Source organism: Solanum verrucosum, unplaced genomic scaffold (genome assembly GCF_900185275.1).
Source record: "Solanum verrucosum unplaced genomic scaffold, falcon-dt-bn FXZP01000029.1, whole genome shotgun sequence".
In the NCBI taxonomy this organism is placed as follows: Eukaryota; Viridiplantae; Streptophyta; class Magnoliopsida; order Solanales; family Solanaceae; genus Solanum; species Solanum verrucosum.
In genome coordinates, this window is record NW_026020357.1 from 415,603 (window position 1) to 438,958 (window position 23,356).

The 23,356-nt window shown below is 30.0% G+C and overlaps 1 protein-coding gene across 1 annotated transcript; it reads left to right on the forward strand.

Moving 5' to 3' along the window:
* The first annotated feature begins 11,105 nt into the window (after positions 1–11,105).
* LOC125837731 (protein NOI4-like) lies at positions 11,106–17,236 on the forward strand. The gene is made up of 3 exons (XM_049516808.1): positions 11,106–11,135; positions 14,607–14,789; positions 16,991–17,236. The coding sequence occupies exons 1-3, from the start codon at positions 11,106–11,108 to the stop codon at positions 17,033–17,035; spliced, it is 258 nt and encodes an 85-aa protein (XP_049372765.1). The 3' UTR covers positions 17,036–17,236.
* Positions 17,237–23,356: the final 6,120 nt, after the last annotated feature.

A 23,356-nucleotide genomic window follows, 5' to 3' on the forward strand; every position in this document is an offset into this window, starting at 1 on the left:
TTAGGAGTGGCAAGCAGCTAGTCGGATCGAAAACGGGTTAGATAAAATATTTGATACGTTTATATTTAACATGAATAAGATATAGGTTAATTGGTGGCTTCCAAATCTTATGACAAGACGCCTAAAGTTGATAAAAATTAATTTTATAAATAAATAGTTGTGTATTTTTATATTTTTGGATAAAAGTGTTGCTTTTAACTATACAGAGCAATGTCTATTGACTGAAGTGAGAAATTGGACTTGTTTGTTTGGCCAAAGATATTTTTTCACTTCTTTCTGGAGTTGCATGTTTGACCATAAAAATTCATGATTCAACTTGATGTTAAATTTCAAATTTTTTAAGAATTTGAAAAATAACAACAAAGTGTTCACTTTTTTCACATCAAATTACTCACAAAAAATATCATTTTCACTTTGAAAACAATATATATATTTTTTTCAAATTTCACATCGAAATATGGTTGAACACTTCAATTTGAATTTTTCAATTGGCATTGTGTTTGCTCATATTTTTTGAAATACATATTTGAAATTTGAATGTACTTTTTAAAAACATGAAATATATTTTTTATGGTCAATAAGCTCATTTTCAAATGGAAAATCACTCCACACATCGATTTAATGGTTAATATTACAACCTTTATATTTACTTTTTTTTATTATCAATTATAAATAATTACAAGTATTAACAAATTATTTTAATTTATTAATTAATTAATCAATTATATAATGTTATTATAATTAATAGGTGAGAGAAATAACATTAATGAGAGAAAATCAATTGACTATTATTAATTAAGACTTTCAAGGATTTTCTTAACTTACTAGATATAGGACCCCGTGCCAGCACTGCCAGCACGGGGCCCAATATATATATTTTTTTATTTTAATTTATGTCATATTATGGAATTTGAGAAGTTATTGAAATTTCTATATGATTTTAAAAATATTTTAAACTTTTAGCTATTGTGATTTGTAGTACTTTTTTTTAACATAATTTTGAAAATAATATTTATTACTCTCTTTGTTCTAATTTATGTGGCACACGCAGAATTTCAAATATTAACCCTTTTTTATATGTCTCTTTAATATATTAAGTTGTTAATTATTGTATTTTATAGTACATTTTGAACCTAATTTTTTAATAATATATGTTATTTGTTAATTGATAGAATACTTTTAATGTAATTTTTTTAAAAAAAAAATATGTGTGGCTCTCCATGTCCCAATTTATGTGGCACATGTAAAGTTTTGACAATTAACCAAAATTTTAATACATTTAAAAAAATATTTTTAAGTCGTTAAATTTTAAGTAATTTAAATTGTTGTATTATTTATTACAATTTATAATACTTTTAAAGTAGTTGAAATATTGTACTATTTATTATGATTTATAACAGTTTTTTTAAAAAAATTTATGTCATATAATGGAATTTGAGAAGTTATTGAAATTTTTATATGATTTTAAAAATATTTTAAATTGTTAGCTATTGTGATTTGTAGTACTTTTTTTTAACATAATTTTGAAAATAATATTTATTACTCTATTTGTTCTAATTTATGTGGCAGATGCAGAATTTCAAATATTAACCTTTTTTTATATGTCTCTTTAATATATTAAGTTGTTAATTATTGTATTTTATAGTACATTTTGAACCTAATTTTTTAATAATATATGTTATTTGCCATGTCCCAATTTATGTGGCATTAATTGATAGATTTGTTGGAGTCGAGAGATTTATTTTGTTAATTATTGTAATTTATAAAAAAAAATTCGTCAATTTCGTCGACTATTTATTTTATTAATTATTGTAATTTATTGTTTCTTTTTCGTCAATTTCAAACAATATATGTTTATCATATAATCCATTTTATGTGGTACCAATAGAATTTAGAGAGTCAATTAAATTTTGTATATAAGTTTTAAATAATTAAGCTGTTAATTATTGTAATGTATAGTATTACTTATATTATTTTTAAATATATTTAAATATTATATGTTAGGTTTTTTATCCTAATTTATATGGCATTGATAGAATTGAAAGTGTCAAATAATTGTTAATTATTGTAATAGATAATATGGAGTATTTAAGTCATTTATAGTATAGTAATTAATATATAATATGTAGTATTTAAGTGTTATATTATGGAATTTGAAAAGTTATTGAAATTTTTATATGATTTTAAAAATATTTTAAATTGTTAGCTATTGTGATTTGTAGTACTTTTTTTTTACATAATTTTGAAAATAATATTTATTACTCTGTTTGTTCTAATTTATGTGGCAAAGGCAAAATTTCAAATGTTAACCCTTTTTTATATGTCTCTTTATATTAAGTTGTTAATTATTGTATTTTATAGTACATTTTGAACCTAATTTTTTAATAATATATGTTATTTGCCATGTCCCAATTTATGTGGCATTAATTGATAGATTTGTTGGAGTCGAGAGATTTATTTTGTTAATTATTGTAATTTATAGTTTCTTTTTCGTCAATTTCAAACAATATATGTTTATTATATAATCCATTTTATGTGGTACCAATAGAATTTAGAGAGTCAATTAAATTTTTTATATAAGTTTTCAATAATTAAGTTGTTAATTATTGTAATGTATAGTATTACTTATATTATTTTTAAATATATTTAAATATTATATCTTAGGTTTTTTATCCTAATTTATATGGCATTGATAGAATTTAAAGTGTCGAATAATTGTTAATTATTGTAATAGATAATATGGAGTATTTAAGTCATTTATAGTATAGTAATTAATATATAATATGTAGTATTTAAGTGGAAGGTGGTTGGGCCCACTTATATAGTTTGATAAATATATTGGATATTAGTAGTGATTTATAGTATAGTAATTAATAATATATAATATGTAGTATTTAAGTGGAAGGTGATGGGGCCCACTTATATATTTTATAAATATATTGGACATTAGTAGTGATCTTATTGGCACAATGGTAGTCATTCCTAGAGTCTTCTATAATATAGTAACGGAAAAGGGTCAAAATTGCCCCCGAACTATATGAAATAGACCATTTATACCCTTCGTTACATTTTGGGATAAAAAATGCCCCTGCTGTTATCCTAAGAGACCATAAATACCCTCAAGAGTTAACACCCCAAATTTTTGTTGACGTGGCAAGCCACGTGAGACTAATCTTTCCACCTTAGCGTTGCCAACTAGGATTCATTACAAAAGAACTAGACCTTTAGCGGCAACAACAGTCGGCCACAAAAGCCTAGAAAATCGTCACTAAAAGTTTTTAACATTAAATTCTAATTTTGTTTTTTTTTTCTTCATTGTTTTAAAAAAACCAAATATGATATCGATTAAGTAGGAGTTTGAAGACACTATATGTTTTATTTTTATGTCTTATGTAAATGTATAAAATGTACAATGATGCATTATATATATATAGTAGGAGATTTGAATCGAGAAGTAATTTTGATTATTTTTCGTAATAATATTGGATGTTTTTAATATGGATATTGCAAGTTATTTATTTTAGAAAATTAGGTCGCAATCGAAAATTAATTATCATATTTTTTTGTTGAAAAAATAGGTTTTATTAGCGAATGGTTGTTGAAGCCTTAGTCACCACTAAAAATCACTCATAACCTTTAGTGGCAATATTTTGAGATTTTGTGGCGACTTTGTAAACACTCTTTAATTATAAATAGACTAGTAAACTTGTTCGCGCTTCGCGCGATGTGAATTGCATTTTATAAATTTGTTATTAACTGAAAAGTCAATTTATAATTATAGTTTTTTTTTTTTTTTAAAAAAACACTTTTAAATGTTATAAACTATATTTTAAAAAATGCTCCTATTTGATTTGATTTTCATTCAACAATTAAAATTACGTTCAATAAATTTTTAATATGTTAGCTTTCATATAAAATGTGGCTTACAATAATATTTGAATTTGACTTAGTGGAATGAACAAAAAATTAAAGGTACTTTAGATAAGTCGAAAATATTACAAATTTATAAATGATAACAATTTCTCAAACTTTTATCACTTGTTAATAAATCTTCTCAAATGGTAAATGATGTGTCAATCGTGTTCATTATCTTAGTATACTAAAAGTATATAAATAATAATATGGTTATATATGTTATATGAAGTAAAAAATAAATATATTTAGACTTTTTGTTTGTTGTTCTGTTTTCCTTTATGTTTTCACCGTTAACATATTAATTGTTAGTATAAGTTCTTATTAGTGTCAACATAATATAAATTGCATACACATTCTTATTGTTAAAATTAAATGATATGTAAATAACTTTTTTAATAACTACAATAATTTAATGTGAGTTATGACTATTATTAATTAAGAGTGAAAATAATGAAGATGGAGAAGTGTGAATTCTGAGAAATATGACTTTTTAAAAAAAATAAAAAATAAAAAAGGAGGATAAAATTCTTGATGAAAGAGAAATGTTACTTATTATTTTCCTTGTTATTTCTCAACTTTCTAAATATCTCTCATATTTTAAAAGCTAAAAACATCAAACATTAATAAGTAATACCATCATCTTCCTTGTTCAATAAGTATATTTTTGATTTATTTGCTGGGTCTCAAGTAACCCTAGTTACACTATTCTAAAATTTTAATTTATCCAAATATTTTTTTTTCCAATTTCAAAAGGATCTATAATTTAATTTATCTTAATTAAATTATGCATATATAACTTCGATTTTAAATTAAATTTTGAGTATTTGAGAGGTATTACTTATTATTTCCCAATTTTATAAATATATTTCATATTTTAAAAGCTAAAAGCATCAAATATTAATACCATCCTCTTTTATAAGTATAATTTTGATTTGTTTGTTGTGGCTCAAGTAACCCTAGTTAAAGTATTCTAAAATTTTAATTCATCCAAATATTTTTTCAGTTTCAAAAGGATTTATATCTAATTTATCTTAATTAAATTATGCATTTATAACTCCAATTTTAAAATAAATTTGGATATTTGTAAAAAAAAATACTATAAAACGTAATAACATTTTTCTCCCCTTTTGATTTTTCTCCTTATTTCCTTATTATATTATTGTTAGAATGACTATCCTAGGTAAAATAAAATATGTCTTACTAATTATATCCTTTTTGGGGATATTAATTCAATTCTCCTTTCCTTTTTGATTATTTTATCCATAATCTCTAAAATCATGTTTCGAAAATCAATTTCTCCTATCACTATGATAACTCCATTAGGTCTCTATAAATTCAACAAAAAAAGATAAAGAAAATCAATTGATTTATACTACACCAAGAGTTCTTATATTAAAGAAATCTCTCTTTTGTCAAAGAGAAGAAAACTTTGTCAAAACTAAAAAATTTATAGGAAGTGTGAGGAGCTTCAAGAATATTCTTTAAGATTTTATTTATATTCATATATCATTTGTTTTGGGATGAAAGAAATAATTATATTTTTTTAATATGTTACTTATTTTGGGAGCATTTAGAAATCGTATAAGGAGAGGTTTTGTTTGCGAATAATAATAATAATAATAATAATAATAATAATGATTATAATAATAATGATTATAATAATAATAATAATAATAATTTGATGTAAAATTAATATTTTTTTCTTAAATTTAAAACAGAGCATTTATCGTAGAAAAATAAAATTTGTTACATTTGAATTAACACTATAACTATATACAAGCATACAACAGAAAAATACATGTAGATAAAGTTTGATATATCGCTAATGATTGATATTCTTCAAGCTTGATTCTGACGAGTTCCTTTCACAAATAAGGTCGTATATATGTTGCTCTCTCCCATATTCTAACAAATAAAAATCAGGCATGAAAATTACATACAAAGATAATAATTGTGGAGACAACAGTAATAATGCTAAAATAAATAAAAAAACAATTAAAAAAAAGGGAAAAAGAAGAAAGAAGCTTCTTGGAAAAAGAGTTTCAAATGAAAAGAAGCAAAATAAAAAGAAGAAAATTGAATTCACACTATAACTATATACAAGCTTGCAACAGAAAAATACATGTAGATAAAGTTTGATATATCGCTAATGATTGACATTCTTCAAGCTTGATTCTGACGAGTTCCTTTCACAAATAAGATCGTATATATGTTGCTCTCTCCCATATTCTAACAAATAAAAATTAGGCATGAAAATTACATACAAAGATAACAATTGTGGAGACAACACTAATAATGCTAAAATAAATAAAAAAATAATTTAAAAAAGGGAAAAAGAAGAAAGAAACTTCTTGGAAAAAGAGTTCCAATTTCAAATGAAAAGAAGCAAAATAAAAAGAAGAAAAATTGAAAGGAAATTATGAATGAAAAAAGACAGAATGTTGTGCAGTGTATGCCATTTGCTTTAGTATTTATAGTTAGCAAATTAGTAACATACGAATATGAAAAGATAGATAACGTACATTAGAGTAATTATAATTGAATGACTTTAATTGTGACTATCTTCAATATTTAAGTGTTTATTTTTTTTGTATTTTAAAATTGAAAAATGGTCAAAAAAACCACAAAAAAGATAAATATTTTTCTAGCCCTTAGAGACATGCCACATCAACGATTCTAGATTCAGATTTATATATATATAGATTTGACTTTTTAGACTTCAAAATTTTAGAAGATTATCCACTGCTAATAGAATGTTATGCAGTTCTTTTCGTATAAAATTAAAAATTGTGCCTTTTTTTTTTCATATTATTTTTACCGTTTTGTTGGTATAAAATTAGGAGGACAAATTCTATACAGTGATGATCACTGTTTTGAGTTGAGAAAGAAAAATAGAGAAAATATTGAGTAAGAAAAAATTGTAAAAAAATCTATTTTGAAAGACAATTAACAGGTGAGAGGAAAGACAGATGTAAACAAGGAAAATAAATATTCTTTTTATTATGACTCTCCTTATTTTATGTCTATTATTAATTATCATTACTATTTTTAATTTGTTTGTTAATTTATATTCTGCTTTTTCTAACTTTTTTTTATTTAACAAAATGTTATATCCCGTTTAATGTTAAAACTTGAAAGATAAAGAATAATGTCATAACTAATAATAATTAGTCTTATATATATATCAATTATAAAAATTTCACTTTTCAAATAATGTATTTTTTATTGAAAAAAGTGAATTAACATGTCCAAACAAACCTAGGTGTGATATCTATATTGGAGTCTATTTGACATTACAGTTGAAAATTGCTTATTTTCAGAAGCATTTTTTTAAAAAAAAATAGTTTTTTCAGAAAAGTGTTTTTGAAAAATGCAATTTGTGTTTGACTAATTTATTTGAAAAGTGTTTTTCATGAGTAAATTGTGTTTCACTATTTTTTTTTTTTAATTTTAAGGAAAAGTGCTTTTGAGAGTCAAATTACGAAAAAAGGCAACTATGAATGTACTTTTAATATTAAAATTATTTTATAGAGAGAAACTATTTTAAATATTTATTAAAATTTAATTTAATTTATTTTTTATTAAATTAAAATGTACACATTTAAATTTTCAATCAATATTTACCTTTTTTTGGAGGGCTGAAATCTTTAATTGTTATTTTTTTTTTCTTTTTTCTAATCTTGAAAAATAATAAATAAAATAATAATGCATAACGTAAAATAAAACATACAATTTATTATATAAAAAAAAAATAAAAAATTCTTAAATAAATCTTGACCAAACTTATGAGATATGCTAATTAACTAATAAGAGATATATTGGTAAATATGTATCTATGCAAGAGATATTTTAGTCTTGAAAAAAACATTTTTCTGCTTCTGCTCCTGCGTTTTTAAGAAGCAGAACTTTTTAGTTTCTTCCTAATTATAGAAAAACTACTTATGCTTCCATTGAAAAACAATTTTATGGTTTGCCAAACACCTAGGTTTTCGAAGATTTTTTTTTTTTTCAAACGACGAATTTTTGAGCTCCCAAGTCCCAACAACACTGTCAAACAAGCTCTTAGTCTAATGTTTATGTAATTAGGTGGTTTTCATAACCAAACAAACAAGTATAGATTAAATTAGTATATACGGTATGAATACTTTAACTACAAAGCTACATCTATTATTAAAAAAATGATTATCTTTCAATAAAAGATATAACTCAAAAAATGATGATTTTACTTAAAAATGGTAAGTCATTAGACACATGATTTACTTCTAAAATTTTGACATATTAATTACATTTCATTTTCAAGTTCAAATAATTACATTATTTGTTTCACATATATCCGAAATAAATGTATCTAAATACGTCTCTCTCACACACACATTATTTATCGAATTATGGACTATAGTTTTGAAAACACAAAAAAAAACGTTTGTTTGCCCTTTTTAAAAAAATAAAATAAAATGAGAAAAAGGAATTTGAAAGTTGAGTGTGGGCCCAAAGAAGAGTGGCCCAGTTTTAAAGCCAACTGTACATCTTTCTCTTCACCTCTTTTTGGTTCTCTCTTAACATTTTCCATTTCCTTCTTTACATACAGAGAGAGAAAAATTCTTTCCTCCTTTCTATACACAAACGAATCAATCCAACAAATAAAGGGATTTTCCTCTCTAAACCTTATACTCATGGCGGTATGATTCTCAATTTTTTCTTCTTCATATATGTATATGTTGGGTCGAATTTTAATAGCTATATCCGTATTATTTTGTTTGATTTTTGTGTCTTTGTAGAAAGAAACGAAACAGACTTCTAGGTTTTTTTTCCGGCTACAAATTTATTGATTCTCCATTTTGTGAAAGAAATCCGAGTCAATTCATCTAATTTATTATTATTTTTTGTGCCCTGCAACAACATATATCTGTCCATCCAGACTAGGAAATATATGGAGAAATCACCTTGTTTTGAACATGAGACGTTTCATTGATCACTGTGCCACACCCTTTTGGGGTGCTATATTTATATGTTTTTAGCTATATAAAATACTTCAAACTCGAGGCTTCTTATATGCTTGTGGAGTTGTTGTGCAAGTGCCCTTTTTGAACTTCAATTGTTTTCTAGTCATATTGTTGTTCACCATAAATTGTTGATATATTTGGTCTATTGTCATTCTCAACTTCTCTCCATAATAATATGAATATATGGTTGTTCTGTTTTTGATCTCTATTTTAACTAGGAAGTAATTTGTGGTGGTGGTAGTGGTGAGGCTTCTTTTTAGCTTACAAATTATTACTATTCTATGCCTTTGCCTTAGCGCGTCTTGGATGCTCTTCCCGTAGTGCCCCCTTCTTCCTCCTTGTCTCTTTCTCTGCGGCCTGCGTGGAACTGATCCGGACTGATAACCCGAACCCTTCGTAGACTGAACTCTCTTCTCTTTAGGCTCGCGTATTATTCGAATATTAGAGTTAGTGTATATTAGGTTTTTCAAACAAATTTTTTATATATTTAAGAATTGCATAAAAGAAACACAACTCCTTGTGCTTTGGTTCTCTTGACTCTGGATTAGTCAGGCCAGTGGTTTTCAATGGTTATACTCAAAAGAACTCATTCTTTCTCTCATTTTCAAGTTCCCCTTCGAAGACAACTTTCATTTTCTTGTTCTTGAGTCGTTGACGGTTGAACTTCCATCTTCTACACTTTCTTCTTCTCTAGGCTGAACCATAAACTGACGAGATCACGCTTCATCAAAAAATAAACTGACGAGATCATTTCTTCTTCTTCATCATTCTCCTGATTTTCTTCAACCATTATTTGATTTTCTTTTTTTCTTTTCTGACGTGTCAGGATCCCTTTTTCCTCTACCACTTCATCAATTACTTGATCATTTATTATTTGTTTTTCTTCCTCTGTTAGCTGAGCTATTTGGAGCCTATATGCATCTTCGACCAGAGGAGACTCTTCTTCTGTTGTCCTAGCTTTTTTTTTCAAGGCCTTCTTTTATAAGCAACAAATGACTGTTTTTTCTTTGTCATTTTATCTTCATACATAAATCATCTCAAAATCGTCAACAACACAACAAATGAATAGTGTTCTCTAAGTTATAAATAACTACAGGTTGTTTAAACAATATTTACTTGTTTACACAAAAACTAATACAACCAATTAATATTTCCCCCAAAGTTAAATGTCTTTATATATTGTTGTTTACACATGAAACCCGTGCAACTTCCATTTCAATATGTAAACAACATGTTGTTTGATAAATATGTTGTTATTTACACATGAACTAGTAAATATATGGTATAAGTTATAACTTGTAGTTGTTTACAAATGAAACTTGTGTAAGTCAGTTTCAATGTGTAAACAACATGCTTTTAAAGAAAGATTTGGTTGTTAATGCATGAAGCCTGTGCAAGTCAATTTCAATGTATAAACAACCACATGTTGCTTAGGAAATACGTTGTTAACAACAACATACCCATTGTGATCCCACAAGTTGATCTGGGGAGGGTAGGAAATACCAAAGTTCATCCCTACCATTTGTGGGGGTAGAGAGATTGTTAGGAAATACGTTATTGTTTACATGAAATTGTGCAAGTTCTGTTTCAATATGTATACATCACGAGTTTCTCCAAAATCAGATGCATCACACTTGAAGATTTGTTTGGTTCCTTGTCACACCAATAAGAATAATAACACAAAAAGGGAACAATTGAAGAATCTATTGGCTTCTTCATTCTCACCAACACAAATAATAACACAACAAAGGAGAATGATTGAAGAATCTATTGGGTTCCTTCTCTACGCTAACAACAGTAATAAGAGAAAAGAGAAATATACTTCAAACCTAGAAAATATGAGAAAATAAAATGAAATTTCCTTGAAAATAAAGTTGTCTTTGAAGGGAACTTGAAGGTTGATAAAATAATGTTGATTGCACCTTCGATTTTCGAAGAAGGAAGAATATAGATCATAGAAGAGAGAAGAAGGCAATGGGGACCTATATATGAAAAAATGACGGGAAGACTTGGATTGGGATTTTGGGTTTATTAGAAGTTTTGCCTTTCAATTCTTTGCACCAAGGGTGTGCCCTAGTGGTCAATGACTTGGTTGTGAATCCTGAGGACTCAGGTTCAAAACTCCGTGGAGACAAAAAACACTAGGTGATTCTTTCCATCTGTTTTAGCCTTGGTGGACAGAGTTACATGATACCTGTTGCTGGTAGGAGGTGGAAGGTATCCTGTGGAATTAGTCGAGGTTCGGTGCACGAAAGCTGACCCAAACACCACGGTCATCAAAAAAAAATTCTTTAACCTTAATTTTTCAATATTCTACTTCGGCCCCATATCCCTATAATTAAATTGTTGTAATAAAAGAATTGGAAATCCCTTATCCTCCGTTCCACTCTTACAGATTCCTTCTACCTTTTTTTTCTGAACTTCTTACCTGAAATTTGTCACTTCCCTTACCTCATAGTTAATTTCCTTTTTCCGTCGGTAAGGGTAGGTTGTCCATTTGGATATGGCTTTTAAATATTCAGATATTCATGTAAGACTAGACTATTCTAGCATCTATCTTACTGTGTGATTAGATAGATTAGATAGTAACAGTGATAAATATTCATTATTTTATGATTGTAGCATTTAGATAATGCAAATAGTAGACTTGTAGTTTGAATTTTGTTGCGGAAACATGACAAAAAGTATAAGCCACATGCCTGGTGTAATCTCACAAGTGAGGTTTGGGGAGGGTAAGATGTACGTAGACCTTACCCTACTTTTGTGGATAGAGAGATTGGTTTTGATAGACGCTCAACTCAAAAAAGAGAAGATATTTGGAGAAGGGTAGCAAGAAAAAGATAACAACAAAATATCAAGACATAGAGCAAAATGAAGCAATAGATAGTATCATTTCTTGTCTAATCACCCCTCACCCCACCTAGTATTTTTTTCGGGTTACCTCTACCTCTCCTAACTCTTGTTACAACTAATCTCTCAAATCTCCTAATTGCCACATCAACACACTTCCTCTTCGCATGTTCGAACCATCTCAGTCTCTCTTTCTTCATCTTGTTCTCCACGGATGCCATCGTTCTTGATCATGTCTCTCTTAGTGTGTATATACATCCATTTGAGCATCCTCATTTCCACTACATTCATCTTTCGAACATGGGTGTTATTGATTGCCAACACTTTGCCGCATACAACAATGTTGGTCTAACCACCACTTTATAGAACTTATCTTTAAGTCTTATCGACACATTCTTATCACATAGTACCCCAGATGCAAGCCTCTGTTTTTCTGACCTCGCTCCAATACGATATATGTCATCATCTTTAATCTCCCCATCTCCTTGGATTATGGACTCAAGATACTTGAAGTTTCCTCTTTTGGGTATGAATTGTGCATCGATCTTCACTTCCACATCCGCCTCATGTGTCATGTCACTAACTTGCACTTTGGGTACTCTATTTTAGTGGTGCTTAACTTAAAACCTTTAGATTCTAGCATTTGTCTCCAAACTTCCTTTCTGTCATAGCTTTGTTGTGCGTCTCATCTATCAACACTGTGTTACATGTAAATAACATGCATCATGACACCTTCCTTTAAGTAGGTCATGTCAATTCATCCATCACTAAGGAAAATAGAAATGGGCTAAGGGATGACCCCTGGTTCAATCCTATCATGACATAAAATTGTTCTGAGTCACCTCCCACTGGTCCAAGTTCTAACTAGGGTCTTGTCTCTCTTGTACATGTCTTTAATCGCCCTAATATAATCTACCGATACATCTCCGGTGGACCTCCCTAGGAACTTTATCATATGTCCTTTCTAAGTTGATGAATACCATGTGTAAGGCTCTTCCTATCCCTTTATTGCTCCAACAATCTTCTTATAAGGTGGATGGTTTCTATAGTCTATCGTCCCAACATGAAGCCGAATTGGTTTTTGGATATAGACACACCCGTCCTTATTCTTATTTTGACCACCCTTTCCCAAACTTTCATAGTATAACTTAGCAATTTGATACCCCTATAGTTGTTGTAATGTTGAATAGTGCCCTTGTTTCTTGTACAACGACATCATTGTACTCTACCTTCATTCTTCTGACATTCTAGCCGTTCGAAAAATGACATTAAGCAACTTAGTGAGTCGGCCACTCCATACCTGCCTCACTTTCGTTCTTCCAAAACTCCATTGGGGTCTTGTCTAGCCTAGTCACTCTTCCCCTTCTCATCTTACGAATAACCCACTTAACCTCCGAAGCCTGTATGTACCTACAATACCCAAAATCTCTATGAATCTCGGAATGCTCCAACTCCCGGAAACGATATTTCTATCCCCTTCTTCATTCAAGAGCTTGTGGGAATACATATGCCTAGTGGCGTAGCTAGAAAATTCGTGAAGGGTGTCCAAAGTCCAAACTATGGATAGGTAAATTAAAGCCAAAATAGAAAAAAAGTGGCCATGAGGAATAGAACTTGAGTGACCAACAGATTTTTGTACAGTATTGCCACTGAGCTACTGCTCTATCCACATCAAAGTATCTCGTTTTTTTAATAACTTTAAAATTTTAAAGCAGATCACATTAAACAAAATGTAGGTGCGAGGATTCGAACTTGGACATCCTGCACATGTTGTCGCACCTTTGCCCTATGTTTCTCGGACTCTTCAAAAATGTCAATGGGTGCGTGTCGGATCCTCCAAAAATAGTGTATGTTTGAAGGATCCGACACGGATGTGGCAACATTTTTGGAGATTCCGAGCAACTTAGCTTTGCCACTGAGCTACTGTTCTTTATTGTTTTGGAGGGTGTCCAAAATTCTACATATATCAATATAAAGTAAGATTTGACCTATATATATATATATATATATATATATATATATATATATATATATATATTTTGTAATTTTTCTGGCGAAGGGTGTCCGACTAGACACCCTCTTCGACCAACACTTCACCATTATCGTCCTTGATACACTTTACTTGGTTCAGGTCAGCCGTCTTTTCTATATATGAATCCACAAAAATACATTAGATTTCAGTTCCGCATTGTATACCGAGGGGAGGTGGGAAAGCAAATAAAAAGAAGTGATTGTTTGGTAGTTAAGAAAAATCTATTTTTCAGGTTGCTTCATGCTATCACACATTGCAAGGCATTTATGTGTAATATATATTGTTGAAAGTTTGTTTTTGCCTAAATGGACTTCTGATATGAAGGTTCCAATCAATTATTTTATTAGATGACAAATTAATTTTTGAGTTCCAGATATTCTGTATAGAAAGGTCCAGCACTAGCTCCTTATTAGTTTTTAAAAGAGTCACCTATAAAATTGGTAATTTTGACCTCTTCCAAAAGAAAAAAGAAAAAAAGGCAGCCCGGTGCACTAAGCTCCCACTATGTGTGGTGTCCAGGGAAGGGCCATACCACAAAGGTCTATTGTACGCATCTTTACCCAGCATTTCTGCAAGGGTCTATTCTATTTTTCACCTCCACTCCTTAATTTAGTGCTAAACTGTTATCATTCTTCTGTAATCTTTTATATATATATATATATATATATATATATATATTTAGGAATTCTACTTGGCAAAAGATATTTATACCATTGCTGATGTTTCTTTATCAGTAAAATGTTTTGCAGCCTTTTTCATATTAACATAGAATTGCAGCTCCGATAGTTATCTTTTGACCTCTACAGGAAAAAGGCCACCCACTTCCTAAGTTTGGTGAGTGGGATGTTAATGACCCAGCTTCTGCTGAGGGTTACACGGTCATCTTTAACAAAGCTCGAAATGAGAAGAGAAGTGGTGGCAATACAAACTCTCCACCAAAGGGTGACCCTACATATAAGCATGGAGCAACTCTTGGAAAGCTTCAATCAGTAAGTTGTGGGCCTTGTCTATGAGTCTTTGTCTAGCAGTGTGTGCTAGACATGCATTTGTTTAAGTATTTTATGCCTCAGTTTTGATGATTGAGGAAATTGTTTCACAAAGTTTATACAAATATTAACATGTTGTGCTATTAGATTATCACTGAAAGCGTGATGTTTTATCTGCTGTTAGATTATTTGAAAGCATGAGCTTTTAAATCTTATGTCCTAACAACTAACTGGCACGCGAAATATCATGTCATTTCCCTTGTAAAGTATGTGCATAAAGCAACATAGTCATTTTCTGAAACAAAAATGACGAACATTTGTTTGGGTCCTTGGCATTTTAAATTGATAATGTGTGGATTATTTTTTATTATTGCATTCTAAGCTTTGCATTTTTATGATTTGCATCATAACGTGTTTGCGTTTTTATAATTTGCATTATTGTTCTTTTCTTTTTGGTTTCCCAATTTCCTTCTCAATGTATCAATTTTTTTTTTGGCACCCTATCCTTTACAAAAAATCATAAAATAAATCATATGTGAAGGGTCAGGACATGAATAATATTTGTCCACGCCAGCAGAGCAACTTCTAGGCGTAATTGCTTGAGTACTTGTTGGCTAGTTGCTCGGACTCTCCAAAAATGTTGCCGTACCCGTGTCAGATCCTTCAAAAATACGCTATTTTTTGAGGATCTGACACGCACCTCTCGACAATTTTTAAGAGTCTGTGCAAATAGCTTGCTGGCTTTACGAGTTTGTCTCTTGCATTCCTTTTTACTAATTACTCCCTCTGTTTAAAAAAAGAATGACCCAATTTCCTTTTTAGTCTGTTTAAAAAAGAATGACCCCTTTCCTTTTTTGGCAACACTTTAACTTCAACTTTTCACCTGGCATGTTTAAGCCCACAAGTTTAAAGGACATTTTGGTACATTTGACATAACTTTAATTTAGAACCACAAGATTAAAAAGTTTCTTTCTTTCCTTAAACCCCGTTCCAAGTCAAACTAGGTCATTCTTTTTGAAACGGAGGGAGTTTTTTTTTTCTTCAACCAACCTATCACATCATTTATTTCAATTACATATATGCTCTTTTTTGTGTCTTTCACTGTCAATTAGAATTGATTATTTCTTTTAGTTATGGTGCCAAAGACTATAGCCATTATTAAGTTTAGTATTTTTCATGTTATCGTTGGGGTAGTATTGGACTTGTTCACCTTTTGTTCATGCAATTGTCTCCAATTCCAAATATTCTTTTTTTGTGGCTAATCAACAGTGTATTTTTTGGAAAAGTAAGTCGCTATTACGAAACAAGCCAAAAGTCTTTTTTTGCTCACTTGGATTACCATAGTCAGATCGACGTGCCACTAACCTGTGTTGTTGTCTGCAAGCAGGATAAGTACCTTACACTTTGTTGGAAAGATGCCTATGCCCCCTTGACAAATGAATTATTTCCTTCATAGTGATATAATGGTTTGAAATTGTATTACTTTTATTTTGTCCCATCACAAATGTATCATATGATGTTGCAAAGGATAGGATGTTAATTAGAAAATTGAACACATCATAAGGAGCAAATCATGGAACTAGTAAAGGGTATTTCGCACATTAAGAAATACTGCATACATTGGGAGGCAAATCGGAAAAAACAATGGATGGAGTGCAACTCATAAAATGAAACATTATCGGTACAAAATGTAAAGAACTAACGTTCGTTAGTATATCTTCTAATTATTATATGATGGCTTTGTATGCAGTTACACTATCGCTTCTATAAGAGGCTTCTTACTTGAGCATTACAGTTTGAGCTGTGTTTTGCCTTTGCTTGCTTTCTGTAATCATGAATCCTAGTTTGATTTTGATACTGATGCTAACATTGGAATTTTGTTGTACTACTGAATTCAAATGTAAGATAAACAACATGCATATAGCATCTACATAGTTGGTGCACACTCACGTATATAAGCTGCTCTTGCTCGAGAAATTTCTCATAAGTGGGCAAACAGGAAACTATCTCATTGGCCCTTCAGTTATGCATTATCCAAGAACTGATTGTGTTCATCAATTCTATACATAGGAGGTTCACATTATATTTATGTGCTTTTAGTCCTGGGAGAAGCTGTTAGTTTTGCCAATTGATAATCTTTTCGATCATCGAATTAGATTCATGAATTCCATATAATAACCTCTGTGTATGCAATTGCTTTTCAGAAAAAATGGTTCTGCTGTATACAGTCTGCTGCTGCAGAATCGTGATCTCTCTTTGCTTCTACCCGCGACATTGGAGAGTGTTTGATCTGAAATCTTATGTCACAAATGTTCCTCAAGTTCATAGTTGTACTGGAATTTGTTCAGTTATGTTGTAGAATTTAAAAAACTTTCGCCATCGGAAGATACTTTGCTACCGGTTTATTTATTTTTTGATGTTGATATTATTATTGTTGCCTCGAGTCAGTTTCTTCCCATCTTCTTTCCAGTGCTAGGGCTGAGATTGCTTAATTGTGATTTCTTCTCTTATGTCCATACTAGTGTCATTTGGCACGTTCACAAACCAACATTAAAAAAAAAAAATTTGTAAATATTTTTAATTTTTTTCGTGCTCTTTTTTTGTGTTTTTGTGAAATTAGTTGAACACTTCTTAAGGACTTAAATATTCTGCCCATGGTTGTGCCCTCAAGTGACTTTAATAGTCTCATTGCTAACACAAAGAGGAAGGGGGACAAGAGATCCCCTAGTTTTTTTTTTTATGACAAGGAAAATTCGCAGCCGCTATTCTTCTGGGTGTGCACAAGGTAAAATCTCCGCTACTATGCAATAGCTCGTAAACCACATAGGAGAAGTGACAAGAGATCTACTTGTCTCAAGCCTTTCTTGGCATTAAAGGGCTTTGTAGGTTCATCATTCACCATTAGAGAGTATGTTATTGTCATCATTTCTTTAAGAAACACCATGAGATAATCAAGTAATGCAATAATTTGCTCAATAAACACCCAATTTACTGAGTCATAAGCCCTTTGTATATATACTTTATCATGCACCTAGGTGATATTCCTTTTTTCCCATAGCCTTTAACAAGCTTATAGCTCATAATATTGTTGTCCAGAGTCAAGTCTTCAAGGAATTAACAAAACTACTTTAAGAGCCAGAAGAAGTGTTTCTATATATAAATACAAAAGTTCTCTTTATTATTATCAATAAAGGAGAAAATTCCGATTTAAAATGTACTTAAAGCTACAAATATTCTTCTATTTTTCATTCACACCTCCACCTTAACTCCAACAGTCAACAAACATATATTTGATCGAACTTATGTACAACTTCTACAAAACATTACTTTCATTCGATAATAACTTCTTGTGTGCGACAATAAAAAGGAGGAGATTACAATTTTTAAGAAATAAGGCAAAAACTTCAACACATGAAATTAGTTGTACCATTGCCAGTGTTCCCTTAAATTCATGTTTAACTTATGTATTATAGACATAAAAAAATAAGAAATTATGCTCTAATATTATAAAACTTGCAGAATTGAACTAGGTCGAACATTACATTTCAAATTCATTAATGGTAATTCTTCATATGATTAATGTAATAAATATCAATCAAATAAGCTCATCATACATAAATGAACTTGTATTTTTTTCTTTAATTTTTATACAATTGATCGCACACTTATTATAGTACTAGATATAGGAATCTGTGTCAGCACGACTTCACATAAGTACCCCTAGACTAAGATCGAAATCTCAGAGACACATCTAAACTTAACTAAGTTTCTATTACCCCCTCCCCCCCGACCCATTTTAAATTAGTTTGGGGGTAATAAGACCCTAGTTAAGTTTAGGTGTGTCTCTGAGATTTCGGTTATAGTCTAGGGGGTATTTGTGCCTTATCTCTACTTCTTTTGTTTCAATTTATGTGATACAAAGTCCATTTGGAGAGTCATTCAAATACTTATATAATTTTAAAATATTTTAATTTGTTTATTATTGTGATTTATAGTATATCTTTACGTAATTTTCAAATAGTATATATTAACCCCTCCCCCCTCCCCGGTTCCAATTTATGTGACACAAATAATCAATCAATTTTGTATGTCTTTTAATATTTAAAGTCATTAATTATTACTATGATTTATAGTATTTTTTTAAACATAATTTTCAAATGTATAACAGACTAAAAAAGCAAGATAAACAAATTAATATGATGTAGAAATTTCACAAATATCCTAGACTAAATGTGAAGAAGAAGTTCATTCTTTTGATATAGTAGTAATTTAAAAAGGTTTATTCTAATTAGTATGGATGGAAAATTAGTACTCCTTCTGTTTAAAAAAGGAAGGGAAAAAGGATAAATATATTCCCGTACTATCATAAATGATATGTCAATATCCTCCGTTATATTTTAAGGTTGTATATATTCTTACCGTCAATATTTTGGATCGTCTATACCCTTAAAACTGACAGATTGACACATAACATCATCTAAATTATTTACCTCATTTTATTTATTCAAAAAATTGAAAACCCACCAATTTTTCATAATTTACCCACCCATGACCCAAATTAAAATAGGACAAATTACTTAACTACACTCTTTTACTTACCTTAATATCCTTTTATCCCTACTTATTTCAAAAATTTCAAAAATCCCTTATTTTACCTATGTATCCCGCATGTATCCCGTGCACAACGCTATGTATCCTGCTATGTGGAATGTATCAAACGCTATGTATCCCGTGCACAACGCTATGTATCCCGCTATGTGGAATGTGTCAAACCTAATGTATTCCATGCACAACGCTATGTATCCCGCTATGTGGAATGGATCAAACCTAATGTATCCCGTGCACAGCGCTATGTATCCCGCAAACATCATTTTTAAGGGATTTTTGGTAAATAGAAAACTAGAAGGGATAGGATGTTATTTAGTACTTATAATATGTGGTTCCTATAATTTATACATTAAAATATCATGACATTTAAAATTAAAAATAAAAACATAGCTTATCATCTCCATTAGAAATAAAAAAAAAGGAAAAATGTTCTTCAATTCATTTTCCAAATCTCACAAACAAAATCCAGAAACATATTATTTCAATCAAAATCATGAAATCAATTTCATTATTTTTTGTTCAAATCAAATTATTATTGTTGAAAGGGGTTGGAAACAATATCACCATTGATGGACAAAAATTCAAGCTTAAAAATGGGTCGACAATCAAATAAAAAATTTCAAACTCAAATTGATTTGTTATTATTAAAAGGGGTTGAGAAAATACTACCATTATTGATGGACAATATTTCAAGCTTTAAAGTGGGTCTACAATCAAATCGAAAATTTCAAGCTCAAATCCATTTGTTATTGTTGAAAGGGGTTGGAGAAAATACTACCACCATTGATGGACAAAGCTTCAAGCTTTAAAGTGGGTCTACAATCAAATCGAAAATTTCAAGCTCAAATCGATTTGTTATTATTGAAAGGGGCTGAAAATATTCTTGGAGTACAAAACACCCAATAACCTAGATTCCTACTATGCTAAATGAAGATGAAGTTTTTTTTTTATTGGTTAGCAAGCATAAAATCTACCTATTTAAAGAACTAGAAGCGATGAATTCAATAGTACTATCCAACATAATTTGCGTAGATCAAATACTTGACAAGGAGGATCATATAAGGTAGTTCATGAGGTGAAGATTGTTTGAGTTCATATAAGCAAGTTACCCGTCCGATCCCAATCATGTGGGACTCTAACCCACTTTATCACCCTCCTTCATGCCCAATCTCAACTATACTGAGAGTCCAAACATGGATGGACCCGACTCTGATACCATATAAAGATATGACAATTGAGTATAACTCAACCTCAAAAGCTAGTTCATGATCACGAGGGGAGGATTGTAAAGTCCATCTAAGCAAAGGACTCATCCATTCTCCAACCAACGTGTGAGACTCTAACCTACTTTAACATTTAGAAAGAGATTAGGGTCAATGATAAGAAAATTAAAACTTGATACTCATTTAGAGACCACTATTACATCATACTCCCTCTGTCCCTAATTACTTGTCCACTTTTGAATTGACATACCAATTAAGAAATTAATAATTGACATAGTGAGTTTACCATTTTACTCTTATTAATTATGAAGTGGATGAATTAAAAACTTAATATTTTCAAGAAGTCCTACCTTTTTGAAGTAATTAATTGAGGGTATAATAGGTAAATTTTTTTGTCCTTTCTTGATTTGTCAAAATGGACAAGTAATTAGGAACAACTAAAAAGGAAAATGTGGGCAAGTAATTAGGGACAGAGAGAGTATTAATTAAGCAATACGTAATTATTATTATTGAATAGGTAACATAAGCAATAAGTAAACACGAATACAACAACTATAACATATGCAATGTAATCTCATATTGAGAAGGGTAGTGTGTATGGTACGGAGACCTTACCCTACCTTGTGATTTGTGAAAGCAGAAAGACTATTTCCAAAAGAAGACCCTCAGGTTGGGCTGTTTATAGCAATGAATGAACGATCAAATGAACATCGATCCAAATACACAAATTTATGAAGTATTGTCAAGGTTATCTTCTTCATGTTTGATGTTATATTCAGAGCTTTGTTGAACACTTGATGATGATGTATGAGAGTTGTTAGACGTGCGCGTTAACACAATATATATATAGATCATTCTGTTCACTTATCATTTCTCCCATTTGTAGTTGAATATCGTTTTCTTGATCAAGATCATGAGCCCAAGAACGTATATTATATTTAGTGAATCCTTCCAATGCATTGACGACTTCTCTCATGGTAGGTCTTTCTTCACCTTTTATATTAAGACATCTAATTAACGACAAGCTCACCCATAGCATTAAGTTGATCTTTCAAAACCCTATGATGGAGAATTTGAAACAATCGATTCTCCTTCATAGAAGCTATGAAATATGCGGCTAAGCTTTTCTCTTTGTTGGGTAAAGTGAGATGATCAATAGCTTTTCGTCCTGTTAACAACTACACCAAAATTATAAACGTCACTCTTATCTGACAATCCCATTTGTATAGCTTCAGGGTCTACATAACCCGGTATAATTAGTGAACTCATGTCAGCTTGATCAAAAGGTCTTAACCTGGATGGATCCTCCGAAATCAACATTTTTTGTTGTATAATAATCATCTAATAGAATATTAATTAGCGGATTTGATGTCTCTATGTAAGATAGAAGCTGCATAATGTAGATAACTAAAAGCATCTGCTGATTCTAAACCGATTTTGGAAAGAAAGCCAAGTCATTTCTCCGTTATTGGTATGTATATGATGGTCAAGTGTACCATGAGATATGTATTCGTAGACTAATAAAGGCACCCCAACAATTTCACCACATTCTTGTGGTTAATCTGAGTTAGTATTACGACTTCATTTATAAACTCTTCTATTTTGATCAATATATAATAGAATGTCAAAAAAAATATATATTGGGAACATGTTTTTTTTTTCTCCTAACAAAAAGAAGAGACTTTATTTTCTCATATTAACATTAGGGATTTTTACGTAAATCTCATAGTGTTAAGAGCTAATTACATCATATCTCTATTCTTTTCCAAATTACAAAACATACCCAATATACATCACGTCCCAATTTCAGATACATTGCTAACATTCCGATACATTGCGTCTTGATCGGATACATCACTCAATGTCTCGATACATCGCGTTAAATGATGTATCCGACCGATACATTGCGTAAAATGATATATCCGCCGATACATCGCGTAAAGTGATATATCCGAGAATAGGAGGGAGTAAGGATTTTTGTAATTTTTTCAAATGGTGGAAAAATTTAAAAAATATGGTAAATAAGTTGTGTATCTAAGGAATAGTGTGTGAGGAATTATGTCTCAAAAGAGGGGTTTTTTATTTTTGAGAAAGGCTCAAATACGCCATCGAATTTTGAGAAAAGACTCATTGATATCATCCGTTAAAAGTTTGGTTCATCTATGTCATTTCCACTTGAGAAAGGCTCATCCATGTCATTATCTGTTAACTGAAATGACATAGATGAACCAAACTTTTAACTGATGACATAGATGTGCCTTTTTTCAAAGTTTGATGACATATTTAAACTTTTTCCCTTTAAAAAAATGATTTAATTAGTGACGTGACCAAATCATAATTGACCATGTAAAAAAATAATTTTGCAAAATTGGAACTGTTTTCCGTTAACAAATAATGGCATGAATGAACCTTCTTTCTCAAACAGAAATGACATAAATGAACCAAACTTTTAACCGATGGCATAGATGAATCTTTTCTGAAAGTTTGATGACATATTTGAGTTTTTTCCTATGTTAAAGATAGTTTATGTTGATTATATAAGTTTGGAGAGTCTCCTCTCCACATGTACTGGTAACTGTAAAATCTCCCTATTATAGTGATATGCTTATTGACTAAGATAATTAAAGACTAAAACTACCTAAATCATTTTAAGCTTGGTTCTATAATTTCAAACCATATTGGTTTGACAAATTGAAACTTCATGCCATTGTAATTGTGTTTACATACTAAGAGATAACT

Excerpts from the sequence above, each read along its gene's own strand:
- LOC125837731 (XM_049516808.1), top strand. The coding sequence starts at position 11,106 with ATGATACCTGTTGCTGGTAGGAGGTGGAAG. Across the intron at positions 11,136-14,606 it reads TTGCTGGTAGGAGGTGGAAG|GAAAAAGGCCACCCACTTCC; the intron begins GTATCCTGTGGA and ends TGACCTCTACAG. Across the intron at positions 14,790-16,990 it reads CTCTTGGAAAGCTTCAATCA|AAAAAATGGTTCTGCTGTAT; the intron begins GTAAGTTGTGGG and ends ATTGCTTTTCAG.